The following is a 10681-nucleotide window of genomic DNA, read 5'->3' as shown; positions in this document are numbered from 1 at the left end:
TGGAACTCATTTCTCTTCACTACTAATAAAGCCTGTGGTTAGATGCAGTCAATAGAGGGTACAACCTGATTCAGTCACCTAAGATTCCAGTTAATCCATTCACATAAAGGAAGTCATGCTATCGGAGAGTGTTAATCAATCAGGAATAAAGGATAGTGTTTCTTTTGAGTGCATCATTAACAAAACTAGCTTCCACTGGAAATAGGATTCGCATAAGAGAGCTCAAGGGATACTGGGCAATGGTCGCTCCCGTAGAAACCTGCAACCAGTTCAAATCAAACGCTTGTACGAACTCAGATGCAGTATGGAAGTAAAATGATTGGATCAGCCCAGAGTTATTGGCAAGTTTTAATATTCAGTTCAGGTTATGAATTCAGATTCTTGTCGGGGATGGTATTCTCATTACCATCCAACAAGGAAGCACTGGCTGCTCAAGCCGACAATCGATTATGGATTTTAAAGGACGGGAATGCAAACTTGCTGTCCATTGCAGTAACAATGAATATCCAGCTAGAATGAACTTACTCGTCCTTGAGAGGTCATGCAATTTTCTTAGCTTAAGAGAGGCATCATTGTTTAGGAAGCTAGAAAATCCAGGACATGTTACCTTCTAACTCAATGCCCCTTCCATGCATTTCACAAGCAACAATTCTTTCCTTCAGTTTCTCTGAAACAATGAAATAATCGATTCTCATCCTTTTCCTACGATACCTGCAACAATCGTTAGTTGGCCCCTATGAGCTCCAATACAAACTGAAATTCTGATGAAGGAGATTCACCTTTTTCAAAATAATCAGGCTATCTGGCCAAGAAGATCCATCTTTCCATGTCAGTTAGAAAATACCACGTGCATTGCATGTGGATAAGCATGTGCTTAGAGAATGATGTTGCACTTGTGATCATAATTACGTTTATACGTTACATATTTCTATTATTTAGTCTAGTATTATGTATTCAGTTTAGCAGATTTAGGAATCTAATGATTTCCTTCTCAAACAGAAGTTTGTCCTTATTTAAGTAATCTTTATTTGCTATTAAGTGCGAACACTTCAATAAAAGTACCGATGTCTTTCAACAATAGAACAAACACTTGTAAAAGTCTAATTTTATGTTTGGTACATACTTTTTTAAAAGGATGTATAGTACATATTGGCAACAGTATTAACATTAAACGGGCAGGAACTTCTTACTTCCCAACAGGGTGTCCTGACCAGGAGAAACCACGCTCCATATCTTTATCCTTGTGGAGATACCTATACGCATCCACTAGCTTGCCCCTGAGTTAGACAGAAGTTGGAGCTTTGAGTTTCATATTTGAGAAAGTACGGATACTGAGCAAACAAATAGCACCTAATTATGCATCTGTGCAAGCTTCACTCTTTAAAGTACCAACACATGCAATACAAGTATGGTAAGCTTGCAAAACTCTTCAAGAGTAATTTATGATGGAACCAAATTCATTCCCCTGGATTTCTTTGAAGTTATAGCTTCCACGTTTGGATCAGATAATTGAGTGCAATCCATACTTCAATAATATGAATATGCATAACAAGATCAAATTTCCCAGAAATAATATCATGAAGAACTACATGTTCTGGCACTTCCTCATAAAAACATTTTTGAAGCATACAACAACCAATTTCCATTTGTTATCACGTTCAGAAAGAATCCTCCTATTTGAAAAGAAAAAAGAAAAATCATTGTTCAAGAACTATGTTCTTCATATTGGGCTCTGCATCCACCGTTGATCGCAAACTAAATGAACTTCGAGTCCAGAAAGACTATAACCACTTCAATGACAAAATTATACGGGTTATGATGGAAACCAAAAATTAGATAACTATCTTTATTTCCTGCAGAAAGCAACAAAGAATCTGTAATAGTACAGGTCAATGAATACGATTAATTTCCTATGTCACAAATGAATGCATTTCTAAAGAGTAACCATATAGTTCATGTGCAACACATTAATTTGTTTCCATGTAATGACTTCACCTAATTGATTACAGCAGATTAAAACAAGCATTTATGCCATCTCATTCAATTTTAGACCATAAATCATCTAAAAGTACTCCAAATTCTGATCTAATTGTTTGAATGGAAAAGAAATTGATTCTGCCAAAAGCACATGGTCCCAGAAGCCCACACAAGATTATACTTGCCATTCACTCTATATAATTATTAACAGCAAAATGTAGCATCATGTCATGATTACACCAAGGATCAAGCATTTAAGGCCAAGAGCCAGATGTTGGTATTTAGCACCCAGACTGTTTGTCTTTTCCCAGTTTGGCTAAGCCAAACATGTTAAACTTCTTCTCATTCTTATTTGTTTGACAGTATGAGAACTGGTAGCAAAGCAGATTTACTAGCAGTAAAGAGCAGTAGCAGCAATATTGCTGTCATTAATGGAAACAGAAATGATAAAAGAGGAAACAATACGAAAGTGACTTTATTGCTATAAGTATCTGACACTACAACATGTTCCCAGAAAAATAAATTAGGGATTAGCGTGACTGAAAGCGATGGAAACAAGTCTTTGGTGCAAAATATTCCAAGTTCAGATCCTACCAGAATTAGCGATAATGGGAAGAACTGTCAATTGGATGCTCAATACGTACTCTTTTAGAATGGAATCAAAACGCTTCCTCTCAGACACTGTAAATCCAGGTTGCCCACAATCCTGCGTCATTTCAGTTGGTTGACATCAGCAGCAGTTGGCATTAAAGAATGGATAACATATACAAAGATCTCTTTGGCAGGTCTTATTAAATTACATTTCATTTAGTGCTTTATATCTGTTTTTCTGCAATCCTTTTCTCATTTATAAGCATAAACAAGAACACACATACAAGTTGGTTGCGGAACAAGAACAAACAACAGGTAATCCTTGTATTACCCAACAAACAAAAATCAACTGCACATTACACTTCATCAGATGATAGACATTAAGCGCATGAAAAGGCTGATTCATATGTAAATACATGTAACAATACCCAATATGTAATAAGTGCTACTATGTATACAGCCACTGACACATAATCTTAAGCTCAATAAGATAGAAAAACAATTTAAGAATCTGACATTAAACTGTCCTCACAAATGCTCGTAGTCAATTACTCAATTATAGTTGGTGATTATGATTTTCCATCATAATAGCTGTTTATTTCATTTAAAATATCAGATTTCATCTTAAACATGGAAGTTCATACAGATTCAAGCAAGCTCTTCATACAATCACCTCTTTGTTGGGTGGAACATAACCATTGAGCTTTGCTGCGCTGAAAAATTCTGGATGACTTACATCAATGTCTTGATGGCTGCATAACAGAATGAAAATTAACAAGAGATACCAGTAAGATATGAAATCTACAAATGTATGACGTGAACATATAAGTGAAGCACTGCACATGCTTTGAGAACGGAGCATGTTTTGATAACAGCACACTCTCATGCCAGATAAATTGTTTTCCACATTTTTATGCAGAAATGTCACATTATGGTTCATGTGTAGAATATGCAGATTCGAACAGCTGGGATCATAAACAGTGTGCACTGACCTTGCAGGTCCTACATGCTTTTAAGAAGGAAAATCCATTTACTTATACAATCATGTCAGGTGAAAAAATTTCAGATATGCAAGATATACTAGTCCTTGAACAAAGGACATTACAAAAAAGTTACCTATTTGACTTAAACGGACCTTTGCTGGTAGCAATGTGCCTAGAGATATGTTTTATTAGATTTGTCAATGGGTAGGGTGTTACAATGTATGCCAAAAAGAGACCCATTCTATTAAATAATATCCACACCCTACCCAACCCCCTCAAGACCCAATGGGTCTCCGGCCATTGTTCTGGACCTGATTCATGGGGTCCAGGTAGGACCTAATTGCTTTCTTCCCCCCTTTTCCTTCTTAATGTTATTGGATAATATTTGACATGTTTATTGAAGACAAGGTAATTGAAGAAAGGCTAAATAAATTTTAAATTAAAGCAAAAAGGGTTAAGTATATTAAAAACATATTCAACACAAATTTACTTAGATCAAATAACAAATTGAGACAAGAAATAGATTAATTATTTGTATTTGAATATCGAAATAAATCATTATATAAATAGGAAGTTGTCTTTTGAATTAGCAATAATTTACTATATACATTAGGTTTATCAATATTTTTTTAATTTTTCTTTTTATGTTTCACTTTTACCCATAATCTATCAATAAATTCAGGATTATTGAGACCCAATTCACAAATAACTCTTTTTCCATGGAATTTTTTCAAAGAATATATCATTTATCACATTTTTTAAAAAATAATCTGATGAAAATATTAAATTTACATATTTAATAGCAAGAAAATTTAATACTACAGAACTTTAAGCTTTTATCACTTCAACCAACATTATTGCCTATCAAGATGTTGAAAAATATACCTAGCATAATTAACTAAACTAATTATTAAATTATTTATTAATTAAAAAATGTACATGGTTAAAGAATTAAAAATAATTACAAGATAAATAATTTTACGATGTCTTAAGTCTTTTAAATATGTTCACTTAAATTTAGATAGATGGATGAATAATAATCCAACTGAATTGCGGAAAAAAGTATACATTTTTTTGGAGTTCAAATTGGATACATATGCCCATGAGTATCAATGGGTACAGACTCACCCAAACCAATCTATATCTTTTTAATGGGTCTAGGCTTGGGCCCAGTTTTAATAATATTCACTGGGCCTGGGTAGGGCGCTACCCTACCCATTGATACCCCTACTTTTGATGTCATAGAAGTATACTACGAAGTCCGAAGTCACCATATTATTAATAGAGTTCACCTCAAAGCAATCTTGTTTCACAATAATCCAGCTAAAATAAATATTCAACTAGAAAGATCAATTTCAACTGCATTCTCCAGATTTATAAACTAGAACAATTCCATATTTGTACGACACACTCACACACGAAAATGTCGGAGTTACGACTAAAGGAAAATGATTTAAATCATTAGGCATATAGTTATATTCCTAACTTATATTAAGAAGAAAAGAGTACAGGAAGTAGTTTCCCAACTACAGGCAGAGTTAAGACAGTGAAACAATTTTAATGGAAGGAGTACTATCAGCAGTGGTATCAGCATGATTATTTAGCTGAATTCAGACATATTATATCAATGAAAGAGACACAAGTAAAAATGGTTGTCATTTGGAAAATTTGAGCAAACATTATTTACCCAAAATGAGTAGTCCAGATAACACCTGCCAAAACCTCAAAGCCCCAACAAGAACCAACTTTTATCCAGAAACTACCAGAAGGGAACTTGAAATAACAATAAAACGGAAGACAAAGGGAAGTGGAATATGGAGATGACAGGGGTCAGGCAGATCTGAATCTGCAAAGGAAAAGTACCTTACATTAAGATCTCCACACCAGATAAGGGGCTTGTCAGAAGTTTTGAGCACAAATTCTAAAATCCTCTTATCCCACTTTCTTCTCCTCTGAAATGCGGATTCCTCATCTTTCCATCCATTGTTTGGAACATAAGTATTCAATAGACGGAATGATTCAAATTCAGCAAAAATAACCCGGCCATCTGGTTCATGCTTTGAACCTAAAAGGAAGACAGTTGATGAATTGACTACTCTTCTTGTGTCCGAATCTCGAACCAAGAAACTTTAACAGCCAAATAATTCAAACGCAGAGCTATCAATTTCTATTGGAAATGTCATGCTAAATAACTATTGCAGCTTACTTCCCATGACAGGTTTAAGTCATTGAAAATTTCAAATTCAGCTTGACATCATAAAATCTCATTTCTATTCTCCTAGTCAGAAAGCCAAATATATCAATATAGACTAGCACAACTATTTGGCAACTACATAGGCTAATGCTTCTTCACAAGAAGATAGGCGTGTTCTCCATGTATGGTAATTGGACAAATTACTGCTGGATTTAAACTATTAATATAACCAATTCCTCAAGGACTCAAAGAAAGTTGTAGGTTGCTTTGGCCTCTTTAAGATAGAAAAGCGATAGGCACTTCTTAGCCTTTCAGTCTCCTTATAGTAAGTAATTGAGTCAACTAACATCATATGCTAAATATTTGAAAGCTACAGTCTTTTTCATCCAGCTAATTGTGTGATTCATGGGTTGCATCTAAAGTTACTTTCATCTTCCTTCTTGATTAGAAAATCACTTTACAACTTCTGTAGTCACAACAGAAAATAGATTTTTTCCACTACATATTTCATCTAACCACATTTTTTAATGTCTTTTTCTCTTTCTTGATATTATGCTATACCTCCAAAGTCTTGACGTTAGAGGTAACACGAAAGTTGAATTTTGAAAAGAAGGAATTTTCATCACCAAAGTTTTAATGTCATAAACAACTGATGACAAGACTTATGTCAAGTATTATACTCCAAGCTGTAGGCAACATTTATATGATCACGCAAATCCTGCAATACCTACAACACAGTCTACATAAAACTAGTTGCATTCCGATCTTTTTTGGTAGCATTCGCTGCACATTCATCTCTCACAAAAGATGCAACTTTTATGTACTCATATAAGGTAAACAGAGTGTCACATGAAGGCCCAAGACAGCCAATATTTCTACAGACCAAGACATTAATAGGCACGTCTTGGCAAATAAGTATAAGCCTTATTTTCATTATATAGATAAGTTCGTAAACATAAATTCTATATTAATTCCTTATCTTCATAAATATATTTATATATCTAAGTATATTTTAACATATATTTATATCTATATTTACATAAAAATATATAGTTACATGTATATATATATTACATTTTTTTTTATATAAACTATCTTTATATATTACCTTCTATAAGTTCCTATTTGTATATAGATATATATCATTTGTCTATTTATATATATATATTTAATGTCTATTTATACAAACAAATATATATGTATTTTCTACTACTTATATATATGTATGCATAAATATATATTTATTAATTTCTATCTATTAACAATTATATAAAAGTTTTCCTGTCTATGCATATGCGTGCAGGAACTAATACATATGCATGTTATATGTTCCCTATAATATATGTATGTAAGAAGTTTAATCTTAAGCAATTAGACAAATAATGCATGGTTTTTCTTTATTCAGAAAACATATATGCTTGCATATACATCTGTATATAAGTTTACCATGTATTACTATATAACAATTATATAAAAAATGTTTTAAGTATAATCATCTAGTCATTACAAAATTACATCATCCGCTCATTATGTATATTATCTATCATCCAATAATTACATTTAAAAACTATATATTCTTATATTACATATAAAATATTCAAAGTGCATATGTGATATCCTCCAGTAACTTTTGTCTCCTTTCAGAAATGAAATCAAACATATTTTGATCAATATTATCCATCCCTAGCTAATACCCAAAAATACATATTTCAATCTGTCCATAACAAACCCACTTATGTCCAACATTCACTCTCATTTTTCATGAAGAAAGAAAATCAGACAAAATGAACCAAATAAAGTACCTATCTAGTAGTTTTTGGAGTCAGTATATAGATCTATAGATCTTTCTTTCCCATTTGCAGGAATACAAGTGCAGTCCAAAGTTATACTTCCTCTGTAGTTATGCCTCCTTCACATGTCCACAGGAGGAATGCCTTTTTCTCTTTCCTCTATTAAACATGATAAAGGAAATCAAACTTCTTTCAGGAATCCAATAAATTTATTCTCTCCTAATGGTTTACATCTAGTATAATAGAGGAATCCCTGCAAAATTTTACATAAGAAGGATCTAACTAAATATGAATAACAATGAAAGTGACAAAACCCAAGCCTAGACTGGATAATTGTTATTATGGTGTAGACTGAGATGCTTCTTCTTCAAACTGGACCTGCAAGAATTGGCGACACACAGGAAACCCGAAGTACATAGCCCTAGACAGAAGAACTTAGTCGTTTCTTAAAATTTCCCCAAACTACAAATATCAGTATATTCATTATCTCAAACTACAAACATCAGTATATTCTAAGATCATGAAGTTAACATCCAGTCCTGGAATCAGATTTTTATGCTTGTAATCAATTAATTCATTTTACAAATCAAGAAAAGAAGATCCTTCAGAATACTAATACATACAAATCCAATAGAATTACAACAGCAAAAAAACTCTTGCGTTGGAAGTACAAATGTGCTTTATTGTCTATTATCTAGAATGGTAGATTATAACACAAGTTTGTAGTGTCTCTTTTTTATTGCAAAATAATTCATTAGATATCAAAACATATACCCATACTTCTAAGAGATAAAGTCAAAGATTGTGACTACGGAATATTATAATCTACAAGTATTTCAGAAAGATATTATATCCTAATGTGAGTTTTATCCAGGAAATGCAGACTATACTCGAACAATTCATCGCTTGAAGCTTGCAGGAAACACTAAATACACTACTCGCCAACCTTAATTTACCTGGATAGTTTAGCAGCACAACATGGAGACTACTAGCACATGATTTGAAGGCACTTCTTCTTATCTTGATTAACTTGAAGTCTACACTTTGGTTATTTCAGGTCATGGTATTCGAGGTAGTAGTTTGTCCATTTTCTTCTATTTGATATGCTTAGTTAGCAAGAATATTCACTAGTAATCCTTAGTTCTCTTACTGGCAACAGTATCCAGCTATAAATGCAGCAACCTTAAAGTAAGTTGATTTATAGTAAGATCAACACTTTTGAAAAGTTTCAACACAATACAAAAAACAACTCCTGGAGAAAGAAAATTCTCATAGTACTCAACAACCAACCTGTTTGATCCAGTGAGAAAGAAACCTTTTTGGGCTGGAAACAGTTTTTTATAAGCAATGCAGTTCCAGCATATTTTGAATCTGATAAAGACCACCATACATTGTAATTTTTAAACGGTGCAGTTGATAAAGCACGCATTACAACCTGCATGGTGAAATAAAATAGAATCAATCTAGAAACTTAATAAGCCGAGACTATTAGTGTAGCACTCTAGCATCCATGTATTTACTGAATTCTAGCTGGCTTACATTTTAAATATCAAACAGCTTATCATGGGAAGGAAATTTCTTTGGTCAGAATAATAAAATATATTCAAACTATGCTAGCTGAAAAAACCAAAGATAACAAGTTACCTGCTTCTCCTCACGTGAAGAGCTAGTATCATCTTTTAACTCTCTTGGGTTTTTGGATGCTCCCTTAGAACCGGCAGCTGGCATCCTAACTTCCTACCACCATTTTACAGTCAGATAAACTCTTAACAATGGTTCCAAACAAGAAAATCAAGACACCATGTCCATTTCAAGAGAACCAAAAAACACAACAAGAAGAAATCTCCACGGCTTCAAAGTAAGAAAAATAGGATCAATGGCAGAAGAACAGCTACAAGATCTGAATGTATTTGTTGCAGAAATCTTGCCTAAGCATCTAAAAGTGTAATTAAAAAAGCAGGGCTAATGCTGTTTCAATCTGCTTACTTGCACACCATCCAGACTAAATTTATCTAGCCAATAGCGCAAAAAATAATAGGGAAGACAATGTCAATACCCCACCAGAAAGAATCTTAAACCCCAGAACCCTCACTGCTGAACAGGCATTTTCTTGATTCTTGAAGCGAAAAATCAGTTGCATCAACCTCCAAAATCCCTCAATATAAAAACCAATTTTCCCCTAAAAATCCCAACGACACTACAAAAATGAACAAGCCACCGGACGAAAACCCCCCAAAAACCACACTACAACAAAGCACAGAGTAAACAGTTGCATGGTAGCAATCACCTGTATTGCAATGACATCAGGGTCAAGACTCTCAACAAACTTGGAGAACTCGGTCCAGTTGTTCTTGATTCTTAGCAGAAAACTATTGGCATTCCATGTCAAGAATTTTAAAGGCTCTTTCTTTGCGGTGTCGATGTTCTCTTCATTTCCAGCATCAGAAGCATTTTCTGTGGGCTTTTCAGAGTCTTTCACTGGTGAAGAGGAAGAGGACAGTGTTGGTTTCTTGAAAGAGCCATCTTTTTCTACAGGCTTGAAAAATCTCTTCATTTTTGTTCTCTGCTTGCTCTTCCTGAGTAGAGATTCTACAAATTGTGATTTCAGTTCTCTGCACCTTTCAAATGGAAAATCTTTTACTATTTACACCCTAAACCAAATCTTGCTGAGAATCTCACTCGAAAATTTGTAGAGCCTGAAGGCTTTTCTTGTCTCTTCAACAAAAATATACTGATGGAATTGGTAATTTATGTCCGAAGGTGCACAGTGAAAACATATGGACTATTGGTTTGCTCAAATGAATTTCAGCATTCGGCCTCGTTTGGTGCGATATTTTTGAAAATTGAATTGGTGATTCAAGTGGATGAATTATTGGGTCAAGTCGATTTATCATATCCAATTAAAAAAATAAATAAAATTTATAAAATGGTATAATTTCGAAATAAAAATAATTTATAACAATTTAATAATAAAAAATCAACAAATCTCTTTAAATTTAAAAACGCATACATAGTGTCTGAATTTGTGTTTTGAGTGTATTGCTTTGGTGTTTTGGCGATACAAAAAGAAGAATAAAAATAAATAAGTATGTGTTTGACATAGATAGTATGTTCAGATTTGTGTTTGTATAATATAAAATAGTTTA

At 33.3% G+C, this 10681-nt stretch overlaps 1 protein-coding gene across 1 annotated transcript; it reads right to left on the bottom strand.

Annotated features, from left to right (window-relative positions):
* LOC105158020 (DNAse I-like superfamily protein) lies at positions 1-10369 on the bottom strand. Its single transcript, XM_011074617.3, has 9 exons — positions 9823-10369; positions 9180-9272; positions 8826-8970; positions 5415-5616; positions 3242-3320; positions 2622-2683; positions 1191-1277; positions 608-711; positions 1-259 (listed from the first exon to the last, which is right to left on the bottom strand). The coding sequence occupies exons 1-9, from the start codon at positions 10087-10089 to the stop codon at positions 186-188; spliced, it is 1113 nt and encodes a 370-aa protein (XP_011072919.2). The 5' UTR covers positions 10090-10369; the 3' UTR covers positions 1-185.
* Positions 10370-10681: the final 312 nt, after the last annotated feature.

The sequence above is a fragment of the Sesamum indicum genome, linkage group LG3, assembly GCF_026168435.1.
Source record: "Sesamum indicum cultivar Baizhima isolate 11 linkage group LG3, ASM2616843v1, whole genome shotgun sequence".
NCBI lineage: Eukaryota > Viridiplantae > Streptophyta > Magnoliopsida > Lamiales > Pedaliaceae > Sesamum > Sesamum indicum.
The sequence above is the reverse complement of the archived record's forward strand: the minus strand, read 5'-3'. Positions and strand labels throughout refer to the sequence as shown.

Coding starts and splice junctions, on each gene's coding strand:
- LOC105158020 (XM_011074617.3), bottom strand. CDS start 10,089: ATGAAGAGATTTTTCAAGCCTGTAGAAAAAGATGGCTCTTTCAAGAAA. Junction 2,684..3,241: donor ATGTTCCACCCAACAAAGAG/GTGATTGTATGA, acceptor GAAATGACGCAG/GATTGTGGGCAACCTGGATT. Junction 1,278..2,621: donor TTTGATTCCATTCTAAAAGA/GTACGTATTGAG, acceptor TGTCTAACTCAG/GGGCAAGCTAGTGGATGCGT.